We start from the raw sequence: 24,116 nt of genomic DNA, 5'->3' as shown, positions 1-24,116 counted from the left end.
ACAGCAACACAGGATCTGAGCAGTGTCTGTGACCTACACCACAGCTCCCGGCAACACAGGATCCCTAACCCACTGAGTGAGGCCAGGGATCGAATCCACCTCCTCATGGATGCTAATCGGGGTCCTTAACCCCTGAGCCATGACAGGAACTCCCTCCAGCCCATTTTCTCTCACATATTTCATCATGGGTCCCTCTTTCATCCATCTAACTGCTCTTTCATGATCTGTGTACCTATATGTGTACATGTGTATGTGTGTGTGTGTGTGTGTGTGTGTTACAAGCAGCCAGCTCCATTTCCTCCCTCCCCTTTTGCACAGACTCACACCCGTACACAGACATTTTGGCCTCTTACCTAGAATGTCTTCATAGACGTTCTCCTCCGATAAAGTGCGTGTGAGCCCCAGCTTAGTCTGTGCGTACCAGTCCACCATGCTGTTCTCACAGGAAGACTGCAGTAAGTCTTCAAACTCATAGGACTTTCTGGGGTGTACAAGGTGGGAAGAAAAAAAACCCAAAAACTCAAATCAAATTAGGCTGGTGCAGAGAATATATAATAAAGAATATCTTTTCTCGAAAAATTCTCATACTTGAAAGCAATTCTTTTGTAAGAAGGTATAAAAATCCTCAAACATGAGATGTGGCTTCTCTTTGGGAGAAATTTTCTGCTACGATGCTGACGAAAGACAGTAAAGTATACCTCTAAAATGCAGTTCTGGAGCTCCCGTCGTGGCGCAGGAGAAACAAATCCGACTAGGAACCATGAGGTTGCGGGTTCAATCCCTGGCCTCGCTCAGTGGGTTAAAGATCCAGTGTTGCTGGGAGCTGTGGTGTAGGTCGCAGACACAGCTCTGGTCTGGCTTTGCTGTGGCTGTGGCGTAGGCCAGCGGCTACAGCTCCAATTGGACCCCTAGCCTGGGAACCTCCATATGCCGCGGGTGCAGCCCTAAAAAGACGAAAATAAATAAAATAAAATAAAATAAAATGCAGTCCCGACTTGATAAACAAACATACACAGAGAAGATAAAACGAAGGGAAGGAAGTGAAATAACACAGCTGCTACCTCAGGACTGAGGGGTGACTGGTGGCTTCTTTTCACTTTACTTTTTTTTTTTTTTTTGTCTTTTTGTCTTTTTGCCATTTCTTGGGCCGCTCCCGCGGCATATGGAGGTTCCCAGGCTAGGGGTCTAATCGGAGCTGTAGCCACCGGCCTATGCCAGAGCCACAGCAACTTGGGATCCGAGCCGCATCTGCAACCTACACCACAGCTCACGGCAACGCCAGATCGTTAACCCACTGAGCAAGGCCAGGGATCAAACCCGCAACCTCATGGTTCCTAGTCGGATTCGTTAACCACTGCGCCACGAGGGGAACTCCTACTTTTCTGAACTTTTCAAATGTTTTAGTGTTTATAGAGCACACAAGAATAACCAGAAAGGAGCAGTGATGGCCAGTTCACAGCAGACAAGGGGCCTGTGCATCTCTCCCTTTCTCTCGCCCGAGTGGTTATTATCAGAAACCCATGGAGTTCCCATCGTGGCTCAGTAGTAACGAACCCAACCAGTATCCATGAGGACATGGGTTCGATCCCTGGCCTTGATCAGTGGATTAAGGATCCAGTGTTGCCATCAACTGTGGTGTAGGTTGCAGATGTGGCTCAGATCCTGCATTGCTGTGGCTGTGGTGTAGGCCAGTAGCTGCAGCTCTGATTTGACCCTTACCCTGGGAACCTACATATGTAGCAGGTGCGGCCCTAAAAAGCCCCCCCCAAAAAAAAAGAAAAAGAAAAAAAGAAAAAGAAACCCAAAGGCCAGCTGAGACGCCCCAGCCTAGCCTGAGATCTGTGCCATGTGACTGGGCCTGGCTTGGGACCGCCCTGCCCCCAGCCTACCTCCACACAGTGTCCCTGTTTCTTTGGTACTGACTCCCGTGCGAAGTCCACTCCCTTCTACTCTATTCTCTCACACGCACAAAGAGCCACTCACCTTGAGTTTCTATGGTTTTTGTAACTTTACAGAACATCTGTGACATCATGAGGTGGGTCATATTACGAAACATACAAAACATCCCCCATCTCATAGGTTCACTCCCCCCTTTCGTCCTCTTTCTCCCTTTCCTTCTGCCAAGTAACCCACAATGTCCCCCTTTTGAAACAGAACAGCCCTGTCCACTCAGGCTCCCAAGACCCCCAAGCTGATTTATCAGGAGCTTAGGTGAACATGCAGTCCACCCACATTAAATAGGGCACACCCCTGAGCTGACTCCGCCCTGGCCCTTCACTCCTCCTTGGTCAGGGTCCATCCAGATGGTCATAACCCCTGCAGCCCAGGAGGCCATCTCTTCACTTTCACTTTGTTCCCACGGGTCCAGCACAGTGCTCTGGGAATGCTAGCTGGCACACCTCTAGCTGGCACACCTCAGCTGACTGCTCAGAAACACGGAGTGTCTCTGTTTCCTCATCCACGGTTCCAATCTCTCCGGCTCTAGGGTCAAACGAATCCAGATACAGACTCTGAACTCTTCATCCACAAGTCTTCTTCCCTTGGATAAACCACCTGAACTGAAACTCAGTGTCCTGACTTGTAAAATGCTAATTACCTCATAGGACTGTCCAAAGAATAGAAAAGGGAATATTTATGAAGTCCTTAGCACCTAATAAGCACTCAACAACTGTTAGCTATTATTATTACTGTTGTGCTGCTATTAATTATTTGCGTAGCCAAGGCTTTATATGAACATTTACTGTGTGGGAGGCACTGTACTCAGGGTTGGACAAATAAGGAGTGACTAAAACAGTGTCTTTGCCTCCAAGAGCTTAACATTCTGGGCAGGAAGACAGATGCTCAACCACTCACACACAAATGAAGAGAATTATAAACTGGGTTAAGTTCAATGACAAAAAACGGGTTGCAAGGCCATCAAGGAAGGCTCAGGTTAAGCTGGGAGATGCATCAGGGAGGCTGGGATTAGAAAGTCACTCACTGAAGCTGAGACCTGAAGGATAAAGAGACCTTAGCCCCAGGAAGAGTGTTCCAAAAAGAGGGAAGGGCATGTGCAACAGTCCTAAAGCTACAGAGAGCTTGGTACATTTCAGGAAATGGCCAACAGATGCTGGGTAAGGCTGGACTGCAAGGAACCGTGCGACTAGACAGTGGAACCAGGCAGAGGTCATGTGTCTGCTTTCCAAGCTTTGGAAATTTCTTGCATTTTAAATCTTTCTCTCTCCGCTAGCTTCTTTCTCCCTTTTCTTAAACCTGCATGGATTTCCACATTTGAAAAAAATCTTTCAAAACTACTAAGAGGTACCACCTCACACCTGTCAGAATGGCCATCACTTACAAGTCAACAAATAACAAATGCTGCAGAGGGGGTGGAGAAAAGGGAATCCTCCTACACTGTTGGTGGGAGTGTAAACTGGTACAACCATGATGAAAAACAGGATGGAGGGACCTCAGAAAACTATATGTAGAATTACCAGATGACCCAGCAATCCCACTCTTGGGCATATATCCAGAAAACACTTTCCTTGAAAAAGACACATGCACCCATATGTTCATTGGAGCACCATTCACCATAGCCAAGACATGGAAACAACCTAAATGTCCACAGACAGATGATTGGATTAAGAAGATGTGGTGAATATACACAATGGAATACTACCCAGCCAGAAAAAGGAACAAAATAATGTCATTTGTAGCAACATGGATGGAACTAGAGCCTCCCATACTAAGTGAAGTAAGTCAGAAAGACAAAGGCAAATACCATAGGATATCACTTCTATCTGGAATCTAATATACGGCACAAAGGAAACTTTCCACAGAAAAGAAAATCATGGACTTGGAGAACAGACTTGGGGTTGCCAAGGGGGAGGAGGAGGGAGTGGGATGGACTTGGAAGCTGGGTTAATAGATGCAAACTATTGCCTTTGGAGTGGATAAGCAATGAGATCCTGCTGTATAGCACTGGAAACTATATCTAGTCACTTGCGATGGAGCATGATGGAGGATAATGTGAGAAAAGGAATGGGTGTGTGCATGTGTGTGTGTGTGACCAGCTCACTTTGCTGTACAGGAGAAAACTGACAGAACACTGTAAATCAACTATAACGGAAAAAATAAAAATCTTTATAAAAATAAAAATTAAAAATATAAGTTAAAAATAAATAAAATAAACCAATAAAGTGATACCAAAAAAAATCTTTATGTGAAGCAATGACTCTGTGGTTCTGCTATTTCTCACCTTCCTTCCCAACCTGTTTAAGCGGGGGAGGGAGGAGGTGGAGCAGAGGTTGTTCTCATAGTTTAACCACAGTTCACTGGTTTTTCTTTCCTTTTCCCTCTCAACCTGTCTGTGTGCGTCCCTTTTCTAAAACTCCTCCTAAAGGTCACCAGTGAGTTTCTGGTAAAATACCACCACTTTCTCGGTCCTTTTATTTCATGGCACCGCTTGGTTTTTACAGCGGAAGGTAGCGATGCTCAAAGTATGATCCATGGGCCAGGGCTTAAGGGTCAACTGCTTGTTATTGGTCCTTGATGAGTTAAGTATAGAAACTGAGAGCAAGCATTTAGAAACCTTTCAAGATGGGGTTCCCACTGTGGCTCAGCAGTAACAGGCCTGACTAGTGACTGTGAGGACGAGGGTTCGATCCCTGGCCTCACTCAGTGGGTTAAGGATCCAGCATTGCCATGGGTTGTGGTGTAGGTCGAAGATGCGGCTCGGTTCTGGTGTTGGTGTGGCTGTGGTATTGGCTAGCAGCTACAGCTCTGGTTCTACCCCTAGCCTAGGAACTTTGATGTGACTTGGGTGTGGCCCTAACAACAACAACAAAAAGGACAGAAACTCTCCAAGCAATTTGTCAGGATGAACTTAAATAAAAACCCAAAAAACTATAAGGACCTACTGTATAGCACAGGGAATCTACTCAACACTCTGTAATAACCTAAACAAGAAAAGAATTTGACAAAAATGGATATATATGTATGTGTATAACTGATTCACTCAGCTGTACACCTGAAATTAGCACAACATTATAAATCAACTATACCCCAATAAAATTAAAAAAAATAAAACAAACTGAGGCTTGTACACTGATGATGTCTTTTTTCATTACATTCCAATGGTAATTTTTTTTTTAAATTAAAAGTACATTTGGCCTTTCCTTAAAAAAGACACATGCATCCGCGTGTTCACTGCAGCTCTATTCACAATAGCCAAGACATGGAAACAACCCAAATGTCCATCGACAGACAGCTGGATTAGGAAGATGTGGTATATATACACAATGGAATACTACTCAGCCATAAAAAAGAACAAAATAATGCCATTTGCAGCAACATGGATGCAACTAGAGACTCTCAAGCTGAGTGAAGTAAGTCAGAAAGAGAAAGACAAATACCATATGATATATCTGGAATCTAATATAAGGCTGCCTCACCTTACCTGCCCTGTCAAGACCACGTTTTTTCTGGCAGCTCTCCAGCTCTTCCTCTTTCTGGGCTATAAGTGCTTCTGATGGCTTTTCCTCTTTTGGCCCTAAACATTGATATCTGCATATCTGAATTCATCACCCTTACCTCCACCCCATCCCCACTCCTTCATGAACCTGAACTGAGAAGGGCTTCTAGGCTGCATCTCTGTGGCCCTAAGTCAGGCCACGAAGCTGAAACTACCCCTTGTGTCCCAGGGTGCTGACTTATGAACACAAGCTCATGACCCAAAAGAGGGGATACTAATCCATGAGCTCCTTCTTTCTCCCCTTGGAATATCCAGTCAGGAGAGGAAGGATTAGATGGGGTCTGGGGTGGGAAGACGGACTAAGCTATTTTCTCTAGGACAGGAATGGGTCATGTTGTGAACCTCCCCAAACATCTCCCAGTCTGGCTGCCATTAGCCCAGGCTGGCATCGGCCAGGCAGTTGACGGGTCATTGGGTATGGCAGACTGTGGCCCAGAGCAGAGTGAAGTAACTGGCCTAGAGCAGGCCAGGAGACCTGGATTTACCCTGGAAAAACAACTAAGTGGAACATACATATCAATAATTACCTTAAATGTTAATGGACTAAATGCCCCAATCAAAAGACACAGACTTGGCTGAATGGATACAAAAACAAAACCCTTATATATGCTGTCTTCAAGAGACCCACATCAGTACTAGGGACACATACAAATTGAAAGTGAGAGGATGGAAGAAAATATTCCATGCAAATGGAAATCAAAAGAAAGCTGGAGTAGCAATACTCATACCACACAAATAGACCTTAAAATAAAGAATATTATAAGAAACAAAGAAGGACATTACATAATGATCAAAGGATTAATCAAAGAAGATATAACAACTGCAATTATGTATGTACCCAACATAGGATCACCTCAATATATAAGGCCACTACAGCTAACAACCTTAAATGGAGAAATTGACAATAACACAATAATAGCAGGGGATTTTATCACCCCACTTATAGCAATGGACAGATCATCCAGACAGAAAATCAACAAGGAAACACAGGCCTTAAGTGATGCATTAGACCAGATGAACTTAATAGATATTTATAGAATATTCTATCCAAAAGGAGCAGAATACACATTCTCCTCAATTGCACTGGAATATTCTCTAGGATAGATCACATTCTGAGCCACAGATCGAGTCTCAGTAAATTTAAGAAAATCGAAATGATATTAAGCATCTTTTCTAAACACAATGCTATATAACTGGAAATCAACAACAAGAAAAAAACTGTAGGAGTTCCCATCATGGCTCAGTGGTTAACGAATCTGACTAAGAACCATGAGGTTGTGGGTTCAATCCCTGGTCTGCTCAGTGGGTTAAGGATCTGGCGTTGCCATGAGCTGTGGTGTAGGTCACAGATGCAGCTCAGATTCCGAGTTGCTGTGGCTCTGGCACAGGACGGTGGCTACATCTCTGATTAGATCCCTAGTCTGGGAACCTCCACATGCCGAGGGAGCAGCCCTAGAAAGGCAAAAAGACAAAAAAAAAAAAAAAAAAAAAAAAAAACTGCAAAAAACACAAACACGTGGAGACAAAAACAACATGATACTAAACAACCAATGGATCACTGAAGAAATCAAAGAGGACATTAAAAAATACTTAGAAGGCAAATGACAACAAAGGCACAACAATGCAGCAAAAGCAGTTCTAAGAGGGTAGTTTATAGCAATACAAGCCTACCTCAGGAAACAAGAAAAAGCTCAAACAACCTATCTTTACACCTAAAGCAACTAGAGAAAGAACAGAAAAAACCCAAAGTTAGCAGAAGGAAAGACATCATAAAGATCAGAGCAGAAAGAAAAGAAATAGAAGTGAAGACAACCATAGAAAAGATCAATGAACCTAAAAGCTGGTTCTCTGAAAAAAAGAGAGGACTCAAAAATCAATAAAATCAGAAATGAAAAAGGAGAAGTTACAACAGACATCATAGAAATACAAAGGCTCATAAGAGACTACTACAAGCAAATATATGCCAATAAAATGGACAACCTAGAAGAAACTGACAAATTCTTAGAAAACGACAGTCTTCCAAGACTAAACCAAGATGAAATAGAAAAGATGGATGGACCAATCATAAGAACTGAAATTGAAAGTGTGATTTTAGAACTTCAACAAACAAAAGTCCAGGACCAGATGGCTTCAGAGGCGAATTCTATCAAACATTTAGAGAAGAGCCAACCCCTATCCTTATGAAACTATTCCAAAAAATTGCAGAGGGAGGAACACTCCCAAACTTATTCTACAAGGCCACCATCACCCTGATACCAAAACCAGACAAAGATACCACAAAGAAAGAAAATTACAGGCCAATATCACTGATGAACAAAGATGCAAAAATACCTCAACAAAATACTACCAAACCAAGTCCAACAATACATTAAAAGGACTGTACACCATGATCAAGTGGGATTTATCCCAGGGATGCAAGGATTCTTCAATATCCACAAATCAATCAGTGTGATACACCACAATAACAAACTGAAGAATAAAAAGCATGAGATTCTTTCAAAAGATGCAGAAAAATTGTTTGACAAAATCCAACACCCATTTCTGATAAAAACCCTCCAGAAAGTAGGCATAGAGGGAACCTACCTCACCATAATAAAGGCTATATATGACAAACCTACAGATAACACTATTCTCAATGGTGAAAAGCTGAAATAATTCCTGCTAAGATCAGGAATAAGACAAGGATGTCTGTTCTCACCGCTACATAGTTTTGGAAGTTCTAGCCATGGCAATCAGAGAAGAAAAAGAAATAAAAGGAAAAAGAAGTAAAATATCAGAAAAGAAGTAAAAATATCACTGATTGCAGATGACAGAATACTATACCTAAAAAATCCTAAAGACTCTCCCAGAAAACTGTTAGAGTTCATCAATGAATTTGGTAAAGTTGCAGGATTCAAAATTAATACACAGAAATCGACTGCATATCTATATAATAACCATGGAAGATCAGAAAGAGAAATCCCATTTACCATCACATTAAAAAGAATAAAATACCTTGGAATAAACCTCCTGAAAGAGATAAAAGATCTGTACTCTGAAAACTATAAGACGATGATGAAAGAAATCCAAGAGGACACAAACAGATGGAAAGACATACCATGCTCTTGGACTGGAAGAATCAATATTATCAAAGTAATTATACTGCCCAAGGCAATCTATAGGTTCAATGCAATCCCTATCAAATTATGAAGGTCATTTTTTACAGAACTAGAACAAAATATTTTAAAGTTTGGAAGCACAAAAGACCTGGAATAGCCAAAGCCACCCTGAGAAAGAAATTTGGAGCTGGAGGAATTAGGCTCCCTGACGTCAGACTATACTTGAAAGCTACAGTCACCAAAACCGCATGGTACTGGTACAAAAAAACAGATATATAGATCAGTAGAATATAGAAAGCCCAGAATTATACACATGCACTTACAGTCAATTCATCCATGACAAAAGAGGCAAGAATATACAATGGAGAAAAGACAGTCCCTTCAGTAAGTGGTGCTGGGAAAACTGGACAGCCACATGGAAAAGAATGAAATTAGAACACTTCCTAACACCATACACAAAAATAAACTCAAACTGGAATAAAGACTTAAATATAAGACCAGATACTATAAAACTCTTAGAGGAAAACACAGGCTGAACACTCTCTGACATAAACCACATCAATACTATCTTCTGAGATCCACCTCCTAGGGTAATGATGATAAAAACAAAAACAAACAAATGAGACCTAATTAAACTTAAAAGTTTTTGCACAGCAAAGGAAACCCTAAAACGAAAAGACAACCCACAGACTGGGAGAAAATATCTGCAAATGAAGTGACTGACACGGGATTAATCTCCAAAATACATAAACACCTCCTGCAGTTCAATACCAAAAAAACCCCAAACCTATTAAAAAATGGGCAGAAAAGGGAGTTCTGCTGTGGCACAGTAGAAGCAAATACAACTAGCATCCATGAGGATGTGGGTTCAATCCCTGACCTCACTCAGTGGGTCAGCGATGTGGTATTGCCATGAGCTATGGTATAGGTCACAGACGTGGCTCAGATCTGGCATTGCTGTGGCTGTGGCATAGACCAGCAGCTGCAGCTCCGATTTGACCCCTAGCCTAGGAACTTCCATATGCCTTGGGTACAGCCCATAAAAAAAACAAAAACAAAAACAACAACAACAAAAAAATGGGCAGGTGTGAGTGAAATGAGTCAGAAAGACAAAGACAAATACCATATGATACCACTTATAACTGGAATCTAATATACAGCACAAATGAACATCTCCACAGAAAAGAAGATCATGGACTTGGAGAATAGACTTGCGGCTTGCCTGATGGGAGAGGGAGGGAGTGGGAGGGATGGAGAGCTTGGGCTCATCAGACACAATTTAGAATAGATTTACAAGGAGATCCTGCTGAGTAGCATTGAGAACTATGTCTAGATACTCATATTGCAACAGAACAAAGGGGGAAAAAATGTATACATGTAAAGATAACTTGATCCCCATGCTGTACAGTGGGAAAAAAAAAAAAAAAGCTCATCTTTCCCATATCAAATGATGTACCATATTGCTGATTAGCTAGCATCCATTCTGTGTACAGACTACAGTGGTATTTAATATACCAACCCCATCAGCTGCTTAATGCCATTTTCGAGATTTAACAAAGCAGATTCAAAAGCCTATTCAAACTTCCTGAAAAAAAAAAAAGGGCAGATGATCTAAACAGACAAGTCTCTAAGGAAGACATACAGATGGCCAAAAAACACATGAAAAGATCTTCAATGTCACTAATTATTAGACAAATGCAAATCAAAACTTCTACGAAGTACCACGTTAAGCCAGCCAGAATGGCCATCATCAAAAAGTCTACAAACAGGGAGTTCCTATCATGGCTCAGGGGTTAATGAATCTGACTAGGAACCATGAGGTTTCAGGTTTGATTCCTGCCCTTGATCAGTGGGTTAAGGATCCAGCATTGCCGTGAGCTGTGGTGTAGGTCAGTGGCTATAGCTCCAATTAGACCCCTAGCCTGGGAACCTCCCTATGCCAAGGGTGCGGCCCTAAAAAAATACAAAAAGACAAAAAAAAAAAATATTGCTACAAACAATAAATGCTGGGTAGGGTGTGGATAAAAAGGAACCCTACTACACTGTAGGTGGGAATGAAATTGGTGCAACCACTATGGAAAACAGTATGGAGATTTCTCAAAAAGCTAAAAATAGAATCACCATTTGATCCATCAATTCCACTCCTGGGCATCTATTCAAAGGAAACCATGACTCGACAAGACACATGTACTCCAATAGTCACTGCAACACTATATACAATAGCCAAGACATGGAAGCAACCTAAATGTTTGTCCACAGAGGAGTGGTTAAAGACAATGTGGGCAGTTTCCTTCATGGCTTAGCAGAAACAAATCTGACTAGTATCCATGTGGATGCAGGTTCAATCCCTGGCCTTGCTCATCCTGGTTAAGGATGTAGTGTTGCCATGAGCTGAGGTGTAGGCTGCAGATGTGGCTTGGATCTGTTGTAACTGTGGAGCAGGCCAGTGGCTACAGCTCTGATTCGACCCCTAGCCTGGGAACCTCCATATGCTGCAGGTGCAGTCCTAAAAAGACCAAAAAAAAAAGATGTGGTACATATACACAGTGGACTGTTACCCAGCCATAAAAACAAACGAAATAATGGCACTGGCAGCATCATGGATGGACCTAGAAATTATCATGCTAAGTGAAGTGAGTCAGACCATGAGACACCATCGTCATATACTATCACTTATATGTAGAATCTAAGAAAAAGATAAACTGAACTTCTTTGCAGAACAGATACTAACTGACAGACTTTGAAAAACTTATGTTTTCCAAAGGAGACGTTGTGGGTTTGGGATGGAAATGCTATAAAACTGGGTAGTGATGATCACTGCACAACTAAAAATTGTAGTGAAATTCATCGAGTTAAAAAAAAAAATTCTCCTGCAAATATCTATCTGAAGACCTGTTTTCCCAGAGCACAGAGGGCCTCACTCCTGATCTCCACCCTTGAACTCTTTCAGGGGGTGTTGAGGGTCAGCAGCTGCAGTGGCTCGTGATTCAGTCCTTGGAGAGCCAGGTGACAAGTGCCCATCTCCAGGTCACATTACGTTAGCTGGAGTCCTTGGCATAAACACTACATCCATTCACTAGGGAAGTTTCAAACTGTTCGGAGACCACGGAACCACTCATTCAGTATTTACTGAAGACACTGACTGGTGCTTTTCTTGGATTAGCACGTTTAAACATCACAACAATCTTGTGAAAGATTACTATTATTTTACACATGTTATGCATGAGAGTGCAGGTATAGAGACTTAAGGTAAATTGCTCAAAGTCACATTGGGAGAACCCAGGAAACTAGTTGGAGGCTAGAATTCTTACAAAGACAAGCATTAGGCAGAGCATGCACGGAGGGCAACGCAGGAGGAGCACTGCAGTGACAATCCCCAGATTAACACAGGTTGAGTTTCCAATGTTTTTCATTAGGTGCTTTAACTAATTTTCTATAGAAAACCATATTACACATGACTGTGCCCATGTAAGCCCCCTCTATTTTCCATAATGGAACTCAACTATACAATGAAGATATCTCATAGGGCGATGAACTCTCATAGGGCAAAAAGGGGACAGAAGGGTGTCCCTTCATTAGGACCCGAGCAGTGTCTGCCACAATGTCAGGAAGCTCCACTCCCAGCAGCAGAGGGAGAGGATGGTGGCCACTGCTTACAGGTAAAACCTTGACCGCCTGGGATTCCAGCACGACCTCGAGTGAGCTTGGCCTTCGCTTTGACTGCAGAAAGGGCTGCAGCTGTGCTCTGCCTTGCCATGGAGAAAGCATTTTAATGGTTTATTTTTTAAAAATCTCATTTGAGGGGAGTTCCTGCTGTGGCACAGTGAGTTAAGGATCCGGCATTGCTGCAGCTGAGGCGTGGATTCAATCCCAGGCCTGGGAACTTCCACATGCCACAGGCGCGGCCAAAAAAAAAAAAAAAAAAATCTCATTTGAGGCACCTGTGAAGCAATATTTTATAGGTCAAATTTTAAAATGATACAATTATTATAAAATATTTATGAAATAACCTCTGTATAGTTCAAATGTTTTAATAATAAGTGCCCTAACAATAAAGATGTTTATATGCTAAAGGCACTCCAAGTCCCAGCGGATGGCTCACTTGTTCAGAGCATACGATACAGTCAAGAATCTGGATCATCTTTTGGAGTTTGTTAGGCAGGGATGAGCCTGTAGGTGAAACGGCTGCTGTCAGACACCCTGGGATTTCAAGCTCTAGGTTGAAGGTCTTTTATGATCCTCCGTATTTTCAAGGACAAGATGCTAATATAAGATGTCAGCTATATTTTGCATTTGATTCCTGACACATAAAAGGTACCACCAGTCTAAACAGCCTTAGAAAAGCCACTTTTAAAATATAACAGCTTTCATTAAAAAAAAAAAAAAAGCTGATTAAAGAATGGTTATGCACATTGTAAAACTTTAACCTAATCTGCAAAAGAATTCATCACAGGATTCCTTAAATAGTAGTTCCATGTCTGTATTAAAATTTTGATTTTCAGGTGGCTAACTCCTATACAGGAAGACTGACTGAAAGTCAAACTTTTTTTTTTAACGGCGGCATCCACATCATATGGAAGTTCTTCAGGGATTGAATCCAAGCCACAGCTGCAACCTATGCCCAGTGGTCTGGGCTGGGGATGGAACCCACACCTTCACAGCTACCTGGGCCGCTGCTATCAGGTTCTTAATCCACTGGGCCACAGAGGGAGCTCTGAGACAAACTCTTAAATCAACATGAAGCTACTGTCTGGCTAAGATCAAGGAGAAACCAGAAATCTTTACACGCCCAGCTTCTAGGGGCAGTGGGAAACAATTCCAGTTACAGAGTTTGATTTATCACCGTCCTGTGTTAGTAACATATTTGCAAGCATTAGCTTTAGGTGGTTGGCTCCTCCTTAGCACCATGTCTAAAATCTGCATAAATAAATACCTCTGGCGACTGCAGTCCTTGGTTCTGCAGCTCAAATAGGTGATGAGTGTCAAATACGATTAAAGTAATCATCAAATCACTCGGCTAAGTGTTATCCATAAAAATATTTTTCAACTTGAAAAAGAGATTTTAATACCTTTATTTACATATTAACTTTGAGAGAAAGGAAATTATGAAATGCAAATGACAACCACATCCAAATTGGCTCTTCTCTCGCTTAAACATTTCCACATTTGTTCCACATCCAGCTGCAGGTTTTTGTTTTTGTTTGCTTTTTGAGGGCCACACTGCGGCATATGGAGGTTCCCGGGATAGGGGTCGCATCAGAGCTGTAGCCACCAGCCTACACCACAGCCACAGCAATGCAGGATCTGTAACCTACACCACAGCTCACAGCAACACTGGATCCTTAACCCACTTACCCTAGCCCTAACCCACTTAGCGAGCTCAGGGATCGAATCCGCATCCTCATGGATACTAGTCAGATTCATTTTCACTGAGTCACGATGAGAACTCCCCATCTGCATGTTTAATAAGCATCTTCTAAGGGTGGAATTAAACTCACAGCTGGTGATGCAAAGGTAAGAAGTTCCTGCTTCTTGGGAGCCCACAGCCTGGCAAAGGGCTGCAACCTCCTCTGGGGCTGAATTGCTTCCTGGGCCCTCAAATTATGTGATTTTGGTACTTCTTCTTCTTTTTTTTTTTTTTTTTGGTCTTCTGTGTTTTTAGGGCCGCTCCCACAGCATATGGAGGTTCCCAGGCTAGGGGTCTAATCCGAGTTGTTGCTGCTGGCCTAAGGCAGATCCACAGCAACGCCAGATCAGAGCCGTGTCTGTGACCTACACCACAGCTCACAGCAATGCCAGATCCTTAACCCACTGAGTGAGGCCAGGGACCAAACCCGAAACCTCATGGTTCCTAGTTGGATTCGTTTCCACTTCGCCACAACAGGAAGTCCTGATTTTGGTACTTCTTAGAGATCCTGTAATGATCTGATTGATCCACCGAAGCTTGCTTCAGTGGGTTGTAATTTATGCAATATCCAAATTTCAAGAACCAATACCAAATACTGTAATTTCAAGTAGTATTTTTTGTTATTTGTGACTTTTCCATATTTTTGTAAACGAAAAACAAATTGAAGAGCTCATCCTTCATCTCTGTTTAGATGACGGAGAAGCTCGAAATTAACAAATTCAAGTTGAACTCCTACTACTATTACCCCCACTTCCCACTATAAGGACCAGCTCCTTCTCCAGTGCCACCCTCCCGGCAAAGGCCGTCACCACTGTCCACGTGTCTACGCCTCAACCCTGGAAATCCTGGCCAAGTTTCCCTCTCTGTTTCGGTCCACATCTAACCAATTAACAAGAGTTCTATCTGCAAGATATCCCCGGGTCCATTCGCTTCTCTCAATCCTCACTGCAATTATAGTACAGGGTGACCCCAATGCTTCCCTGATTTCCTCCCACCCCCCAAATCTACCCACCCTGTCCACTGTACCCCTTCTGGTCTTCACACTGCCACTGCTGCCTGAAAAATTCAAATCAGGCATTCCCATTGTTGCTCAGCAGTAACAAATCCAACAACGAGTATCCATGAGGATGTGGGTTCACTCTCTTGCTCACCGGGTCAGGGATCCGGCGTTGCCGTGAGCTGTGGTGTAGGTCACAGACATGAATCAGATCTGGTGTTGCTGTGGCTGTGGTGTAGGCCGGCAGCTGCAGCTCTAATTGGACTCCCCAGCCTGGGAACTTCCATATGCCATGGAAGGTGGCTCTAAAAAGAAAAAAAAAAGCAAATCAGATTTTGTCCCTCCCCTTCTTTTTTTTTTTTTTTTGTCTTTTGTCTTTTTGTCTGTTGTTGTTGTTGTTGCTGTTGTTGCTATTTCTTGGGCCGCTCCCACGGCATATGGAGGTTCCCAGGCTAGGGGTTGAATCGGAGCTGTAGCCGCCAGCCTACACCAGAGTCACAGCAACGCGGGATCGAGCCGCGTCTGCGACCTACACCACAGCTCACGGCAACGCCGGATCGTTAACCCACTGAGCAAGGGGCAGGGACCGAACCCGCAACCTCATGGTTCCTAGTCGGATTCGCTAACCACTGCGCCACGACGGGAACTCCCCTCCCCTTCTTAAAAACGTTCAAATGTTTCCCATTCTTCTCTGGTAACAAGCCAAAATCCTTGCCTAGTCCTCGGAAGGCCTCTAGGTCTCAGCTCACACCCCTCCTCCCCCTCTGGCCCACCTCTGCCTTTCAAGTCCTCCCACAGGCTAAAGTCTTTCGTTCCCCGAGGCCTTCGATTGTTTGTTCACTCAAACTGGACCCTCTTCTCCTACCCCACCCCTTCCTGGGAATCTCAGGCCTCTGCAAAAGTGTTACTTCCTCTCTGAGCAGGCCTGTTTCCATGACATTCCCAGAGCACCACGGCTTCCTTACAGAACTGAGAGTGGTTGATTACATTACTGGTTGTATATTTCTTTTTTCCCACTTTTTAAAGCTGCACCCAGGGCATAACAGAGTTCCCAGGCTAGGGGTCAAATCAGAGCTATGGCTGCCGGCCTACACCACAGTCACAGCAACGTGGGATCCGAGCCTCGTTTGCAACCTACACCACAGCTCGTGGCAATGCCGGATTCTTAACCCGCTGAGCGAGGCCAGGGATTGAACCCACATCCTCATGGATCCTAGTCGGGAATCGTTAACTGCTGAGTCACAAAGGGAACTCCCAATAGTTGTGTGTTTCTATTTATACAGTTACGGCACGTAAGTTTCATGAAGGCCAGGTCTCAGTTTATCTTGTTTATTGCTATATTCTAACACTACATAGGTCCACAGTAAATATTTGTTGCTTGAAAAAGTGAGTGAATATTTTAAAAGCTGGTTTTAATGGCCATATTTATTGCTTATAATTTATCCCTACTTTGGGGTTAAAAGGTTTTTTTTTTTAATTTTTTTAATCTGTATGCTTAGAGCTGATTTTTAGTCAATTGTTTTGAACCCATTTCCCCCAGAATCATTTTCAGCTGTATTTAAAGTAGCTTGGATAGGAGTTCCCGTCATGGCACAGCGGAAACGAATCCAGACTAGGAACTATGAGGTTGCAGGTTCAATCCCTGACCTCGTTCAGTGGGTTAAGGATCTGGTGTTGCCATGAACTGTGGTGTAAGTTGCAGATGTGGCTCGGACATGGTGTTGCTGTGGCTGTGGCATAGGCTGGCAGCCGTAGCTCCAATTTGACCCCTAGCCTGGGCACCTCCATATACTGCAGGAGTGGCCCGAAAAAGCAAAAAAAAAAAAAAAAAAAAAAAAAAAAAAAGTAGCTTAGATAGCCTGAGACCTAGCAACCACTTAAAACACCTTTTAGATGAGCTAGAAACCAGGGTTCCCAGGCTCTGACTCCCTTGTCCACTTCCAACTGTCATAGACTCTCTTCGTGCCTCCATCCCCAGTGACAAGGGGAAGCTCTGTCCTTGGGAAGGGCCATCATCCCACCAGGTGGTCTGATAGGAGGCTAAGCAAGAGAATGCTTTTGTTAGCTCTGAGCTCACGCTCTGTTGTTCGGTATCTCCTCCATGGAGTGGTGTGACTCTGCACGTAGGTTTCCACCTGTCTCTATCCTGGATCCCAAAGAGAAATGTCAGAAGAAAAACCACCTCTAGTTGTCACTGTGCCTAAAGTCCAAGGAGAAGAAAGACACGACAATCACTGTTCTAACGCAGAATAACAATCACCCTCTCCACTCCCATCTCTTGGTTCTTCAATGCAGCTACTACTAGAAGAAACGAAATTTACAAAATCAAGCTTCTCAGATGGTTTCAAACTAACTTTTGCTCTAAACTGCAAGTTCATCAAACAATTTGCTCTTTGAGGATTTTATTTTTATTTTATTTTATTTTTAAGGCCGTACCCATGGCACATGGAGGTTCCCAGGCCAGGGGTTGAATTGGAGCTGCAGCTGCTGGCCTATACCACGGCCACAGCAACGCCAGATCCGAGCTGCATCTGTGACCTACACCACAGCTCATGGCAACACCAGATCCCCAACCCACCAAGCAATGACGGGAATTGAACCTGCAACCTCATGGTTCCTAGTCAGATTCGTTTCCGCTGCACCACAACAGGAACTCCTAAAGATTTTAAACATTCAGATTTTAGATACGGTAGTTAGAGTTGCCTCATGGGTGTTGTGGTGATTGAGACAGACTCAAAATGACAGGGACAGAGCACAGTATGGCTGGTGCATTAACGACTAAACCCATGAGAGCTGAGGGCTATACTGCCCAGCCACGCTGCCGTGAGGATCCCTATTAGTCTTAAAGCAGATGGAAATCATGGAATCAGTAACAGTCCTAGATGATTCGGCAGCCACGTAATGACTAAGGTTTCATGTCCTCAAAAAGCTCTGAAAGTCTTACACTAAAGCCCCAGGGAAAGGCTGAATCTATATGATGCCAAAATAATCCGCTGAAAAGTTGAAATTTTGGTCAACATAGTTACTTGGTTTCATAAAGATCTAAAAACTCTGTCATGTGATCAAAATAGACCAAAATTAAAAATGTGAATTCACATTTAAAAAATTGGGGTGTATAGACACATGTGAATTCGGGATGCTGTGTGCACTTAAAAAATAATAACTTTTTTTGCTAAATGTCAGCTCTAAGGCATTCCTGCCGAAGTTATTAAGCGTATGCCATAAAACATACATAACCAAGTTAATGCTGCTGTAGGAATCTTATCTTTGGAATTTCCTGACATTTGAGGGTTACTCATTTTCCATTTTAGGATTGAAGGCATAAGTCCTTCCATTTAATTGCCTGGGGCTTTAGAGAAATGAAGAAAAGAGAGAAGAAAGGGACAGAAGGAGGAAGAGGAGAGAAAAAAGGAAAAAAGAGCGGAGAGAAATAGGAAGAGAGGAAGAAAAAGAAAAAGAAAATACACTTCCTTAAACCAAGAATCTGAATCCACGGTTTGGCTCTAGCTGAGGTGGACTCATCGGCCCGTGAAAATAAGCTGAACACGTTCTCGAGGGCGCACAGCCTGGCCGTGTAATTCTAAACCGTCATAACCTCGAAATCCTTCATCATGTCTTTCTGCAACCTTGGCTTGGCTCTCCCGCCTCGGAGAGGCCAGTACGTCTGCCAAATTCAGACTTGAGCCTTTTCTTTTCTTCTTTTTTTTCCAAGCGATAGGACCACAGTAAAGAGCACACTTTGTTTTTTAAGAGTAGAAAGCGAACATCTTGCCCCAATCACCTCCATTGTACTCTTTTAAACAAAACAAAAAAATCCAAGGCCAAAATTCTTAAAACACAGCTGATGCAACCATCTTCAAAGCGGCCAAGGAAAATTTCATCTTTGGACTGAAACTAAGTAACTTTAGCTGCTTTTAAAGAAAATGCTGGAAGACTGAAAAGAGCAGATGGTAGCTAAGACAGAAGAGATAATGGGAATAACCGATCACCAGGTTGATGTGTTTGCCCATCGATTACACAGCTGAAAGATTCCCGTTTCCCAGAACGAACCTGCTCCTGGGACAGGGGGCTTCTTTGAAGGAAGAGCCCAGAAAAGGCATAGAAGGGCTACTTTGGGGTAGCACTAGGGACAGGAGCAGAAAAGTCACAAGGGTACTTGGGGTCCTGAGGTAGGCACTGGTTTGGGAAAGGCTTTTTTTATTTTAATTTTAATTTTTGTCTTTTGTCTTTTTAGGGCTGCACCTGTGGCATTTGGAGGTTTCCAGGCTAGGGGTCAAATGGGAGCTACAGCTGCTGGCCTACGCCACACCCACAGCCACACCAGATCGGAGCCGCAAGTCTGCGACCTATACCACAGCTCATGGCAACACCAGATCTTTAACACACTGAGCAAGGCCAGGGATCAAACCTGCAACCTCATGGTTACTAGTCGGATTCATTTCCACTGCACCACAACAGGAACTCTGGGAAAGGCTTTAGAACTAGAGATGGATTCAAACTCTCTCACTACCTAAATGAAAGGAGTCTGTAAAATTTTCTCTATCACATAACACTGATAATAAAGCTTTTACTGGTAAAGTTGGTACAGTAAAAGCCAAGTATAGACCAGTCCCATTTATAGAATATCAATACAAAAATCCTAAATAGAATACGAGCTCGTAGAGGACGGCAGTGCATTAAAAGAATAATGAATCAGAACTAAGTGCGGGGGGGTGGATATAAAATGACTAAAGTGGTAGCAGTGGAGGAGTCAGAATCATGAAAATGCTTAAAGCCAAAAACAAAGAACTTTCTGATGAATTAGACTGGGGGTCGCGGGAAAAGAGAGCAATCAGAAATGACTCCTAGGTTTTTGGCCTAAGGAAAATGAAGAGTGATACCATTTAATAAGATAGTAACTGTTGGAGTTCCTGCTGTGGTGCAGTGGGTTAAGAAACCAACCACAGCGGCTCAGGTCTACAGAGGCTGCAGGTTCGATCCCTGGCCCGGGAACTTTTGCATACTGTGGGTGCAGCCAAAAAAAGAAAAGAAAAAAAAAAAAAGCTAGCAACTATTATCCAGTGGCCTGGATTCAGAATTTAGGTTTGGATACGTTAAGTCCAAGCTATTAGATAACCAAAGGGAGACCTAAACAGGAGGTGACTACATATCCCTGAGGCTGGAGAGAGGCCTGGAGATACACATTGGGAGTTATAAGCCTGTAATCAACATCTAAAGCCATGGCCCTGGGAGAGATCATTAAGGGAGTGAGTATACAGGAATTCTCTTGTGGCTCAGCAGGTTAAGGATCCAGCATTGTCACTGCAGTGGCTTGGGTCACTGCTGTAGTGTGGGTTCAATCCCTGGCTTAGGAACTTCTGCATGCCACAGATGAGGCCAAAAAAAAAACAAGTGTGCAGATGGAGGTGGGATGACTTGATCCTGGGATGGGGTGTGCATGGGTTGAGGGGGGGGGGCGTTTATTCTTTTTTTTTTTTTTTTTTCTTAGGGCCACACATGTAGTCTATGAAAGTTCCCAGGCTAAGGGTCAAATCGGAGCTACAGCTGCTGGCTACACCACAGCCACAACCACATGGGATCCAAGCTGTGTCTGCAACCTACACCACAGCTGATGGCACTGCCAGATACTTAACCCACTGAGTAGGGTCCAGGATTGAACCTGCAACCTCATGGATACCAGTCAGATTTGTTTCCGCTGAGCCACCATGGGAACTCTGAGGGGGTGGGGGAGGATGTTATTCTGACATGTAGAGGGAGAGGAAAACGGAGCTGAGAGGGAACAGCCAGTGGAATACGACTATAGGAAAGCAGGTGGCCTGGAAGCCAAGTGAACACAGTGCTTTGAGGTGGTGTGACTCAAGCTGTTCCTCAAACACTAAGAGAGATCAGTTAGGAAAAGAACAGAGAACTGTTTGCAACTGGATTTAGCAAAACCAAGTCGTAGGTGGACCTGCACCACAGCAGTTCCAGGGTAAGTGGCTAGAGCCCAAGGGCAGTGAGTCAAGATAAAAGTCGGAGGTGAAGAAGTGATGGTGCTAGGTACAAAAACACTGCTTTGAGGAGTTTTTCTCAGCAGCTGGTTTCCAGATTAGTAGGTATCAAACCAATGAGCACATTACAGAAATAGACTAGAAGGAGCTCCCGTCGTGGCACAGTGGAAATGAATAGGACTAGTATCCATGAAGATGCAGGTTCGATCCCTGGCCTCGCTCAGTGGGTTAAGGATCCGGTGTTGTTGCCATGAGCTGCCGTGAGCTGTGGTGTAGGTCACAGATGCAGCTTGGATCCAATGTTGCTGTGGCTGCAGTGTAAGCCGGCAACTGTAGCTCCGACTGGACCTCTAGCCTGGGAACCTCCATATGCTGTGGGTGTGGCCCTAAAAAGAAAAAAAAAAAAAAAAGAAAAGAAATAGACTAGAAAAAGACCAGATTTTACCTTCAGGCACTCCCATATTTTATTCACATGTTGTATTATTTTACTATTATATTTACCATGTGTGCACCTATATATAGGTATAAATGAGAAAACTAAAGCCTTGAGCAGTTAAATAACTAGTTCAAGGTTACTCAGATCATGTTAGGGCCAGGGCAGGGCAGGCAGTGTGTTTCTAGAGCTTATACCAAGACAAAAATTGAAAGGAAGAGCCAGGAAAGACTAAGAGCACCACAGACTAGTTGGGAATGAGCATAATTTAGCATCAAATAATGGACTGCCAGTGTTACACAGGTTTTAATTCTTGGTTACTGTATGAATTATAAGTACTTATCACATCCAAAGGATAATTTTTCAAAGCAAATACTCTTTTTTTGAGGCCAAGGGACACAAAACACGTGCATCAGTTACCACATTTTTAAGTTTAATCAATGACCTATCTTAAGCTATGCAGAGTCTCGACTAATGAAAAGATCTAACAGCTGAATAGTTAGGCTGAGGAGTTCCTGTCGTGGAACAGCGGAAACAAATCTGAATAGGAACCATGAGGTCGCAGGTTCAATCCCTGGCCTCACTCCGTGGTTAAGGATCCAGTGTTGTTGCCATGAGCTGTGGTGTAGGTTGCAGACATGGCTTGGATCCTGCGTTGCTGTGGCGTAGGACGGCAGCTGTAGCTCCGATTCAACCCCTAGCCTGGAAGCCTCTATATGCTGTGGGTGCGGCCCTAAAAAGTAAAAATAATAATCATAATAATAACAACAATTGCCTGAGAGGAGAACTGTGATGCAGCAGTCACGGGCCACCTACCTGTGATCAGCACTGGGTTTCGGTCTCCCATTCCACAGTCTTCTGTTCACAGAGGAAGGCGGCGGGGAGGAGGGCAGGGGCGGGGGAGGTAGAGAAGGCAGAGGAGGCAGGTTCCTTTTATCCTTCCTGAAGCTGATGCCGGGGTTCCCATCCTTGTCCCCTTCTCCGTCGTGTTTGAACGTTCTCCGGGGTTTGGGCAGGGGGTTGATGAAGGGTTTCGAGGGGGAGTCCTCCCTGTACCCACTCTCCAGGCTTGGATCGCAGGGCCTCCCGCAAGAGCCTTTCCTTTGCTCTGCAGCCTCGGGGGCCGCCTCCCTGGCTTCCAGGTCCAAGGGGTGGGCCCGGACTTCGGAGACGCTCCCGCTCCCACGGGGCTCAGGAAGGGGGTGCCCCTCCTCGGCCTTGTCCGGCAGGCAGTGGGGGGAATAACAAGTGCCTGGTAGCTGGGGATCCAACCCTGCAGACCCATCCTTCAGGGCTTGCTCAAGTTTCTTGACCTGATTCAGCACAGAGAGGCTGTCATTCTGAAAGCGCTGTTTGCTAAGACTCGGCTCCCGGCCTCTGGCTGCACGTGGAGCCAGCTCCCGGGCGGGCTGGCTTGGGTCTTGCCTCCCCTCTGCATCCCACGCCCTGACTTCCGCTGCCCCTTTATTCCTCGCATCCTCTTTACTCTCCGGGCCCAGTCTTGTTCCGTTCTGAGCCTCTCTGGCTCGAGTCCTTGCACCCTCGCTACCCCTCCTCTCCATCACACAGGACGGCAGGTAATCCTCTTGCCCGTCGGTTTTCCTGCCAGGGGCAGGAGCGGGCGACTCCCTTTTCCCTTCCCATTCTGATATCTTGTCCTTTATGCTGAGGGACTTGTGCCGGGCCCCACCTCGAGCAGGAGGGCAGGGGTTCTGAACACCACTGTGCTGCCTCTTGCCGGCCCTGCTGGTTCCTTTAGCGCTGAGATCCGAACCTGGGTCGCTGATGATCATATTTGAGCTGATCATGTTCTGCTGCAAACAGTCCACGCTCGACTCTGGCACTGAGTTGAGGAGGCTTTCCAGTGGGCTTCTTCGGAAGGATAAATGCTGATCAGTCTCTAGGAAAGGAATGGAGGACTTAAGTGGCTGCCTTTGAGGGTCTTCCCCAGCCTTCGGACCTTCCACCTTGACCCTGAACAGAAAAGACAAACACTGGGTGAGGGATTCGTGGTTACTGTTCTTGACTAGTCATGGAGATTTGTTAGAACTTAGATATAAATGTCATATACTAGTTGCAAGCCATAGTCATTGAAACCACCATCAAAAAATCACTTCATGTTCTTGAGGAGACATGAAGACATTAAAAATTATTTTGATGAGTTCCTGTCGTGGCTCAGTGGTTAACGAACCTGACTAGGAGCCATGAGGTTGTAGGTTCAATCCCTGGCCTTGCTCAGTGGGTTAAAGATCCAGCATTGCCGTGAGCTGTGGTGTAGGTCGCAGATGTGGATCCGATCTGGCGTTGCTGCGGCTGTGGTGCAGGCCAACAGCTGTAGTTCTGATTGGACCCCTAGCCTGGGAATCTCCACATGCTGAGAGTGCAGCCCTAAAAAGCAAAAACATTAAAAACATTATTTTGAAAGAAAAACAGAACATCTTAAATCATTCTAATGAGAATGGGAGGATCTGTGTTTTGAAATGCAAAGCATTCTTCCATCAGAAAAGGTCAGGACGGAGCACAGTGACCTTAGATGTGCCAAGATTAGCAAATACCCATGGACGGACTTCATGGTGCATGTTTTGTGAATACAAAGACTGATACATAGGAATTCGGAAACTCCGGTTAAGGTTCACACGAGGGATGAGTAATTAGCAAGTTCACACATCCCGTTACCAT

General features: G+C 44.2%; 1 protein-coding gene across 6 annotated transcripts in view; it reads right to left on the bottom strand.

Moving 5' to 3' along the window:
- The window catches only part of DENND2A (DENN domain containing 2A), a 124,135-nt gene that overhangs the window by 62,413 nt on the left and 37,606 nt on the right, over positions 1-24,116 (bottom strand). For 5 of the 6 annotated variants that reach the window (XM_005654269.3, XM_005654270.3, XM_013983646.2 and 2 more), the window contains 2 exons: positions 22,254-23,411; positions 354-481 (listed from right to left, as the gene is read on the bottom strand). In XM_005654269.3, coding sequence (XP_005654326.1) covers positions 354-481; positions 22,254-23,411 — 1,286 coding nt within the window. Of the gene's footprint in view, positions 1-353; positions 482-22,253; positions 23,412-23,628; positions 23,666-24,116 lie in introns of those variants that run through there. The other variant, XM_013983651.2, reaches the window with a different exon arrangement.

This window comes from Sus scrofa, chromosome 18, assembly GCF_000003025.6.
Source record: "Sus scrofa isolate TJ Tabasco breed Duroc chromosome 18, Sscrofa11.1, whole genome shotgun sequence".
Taxonomy (NCBI): Eukaryota; Metazoa; Chordata; class Mammalia; order Artiodactyla; family Suidae; genus Sus; species Sus scrofa.
This window is presented reverse-complemented; position numbering and strand designations above follow the sequence as displayed.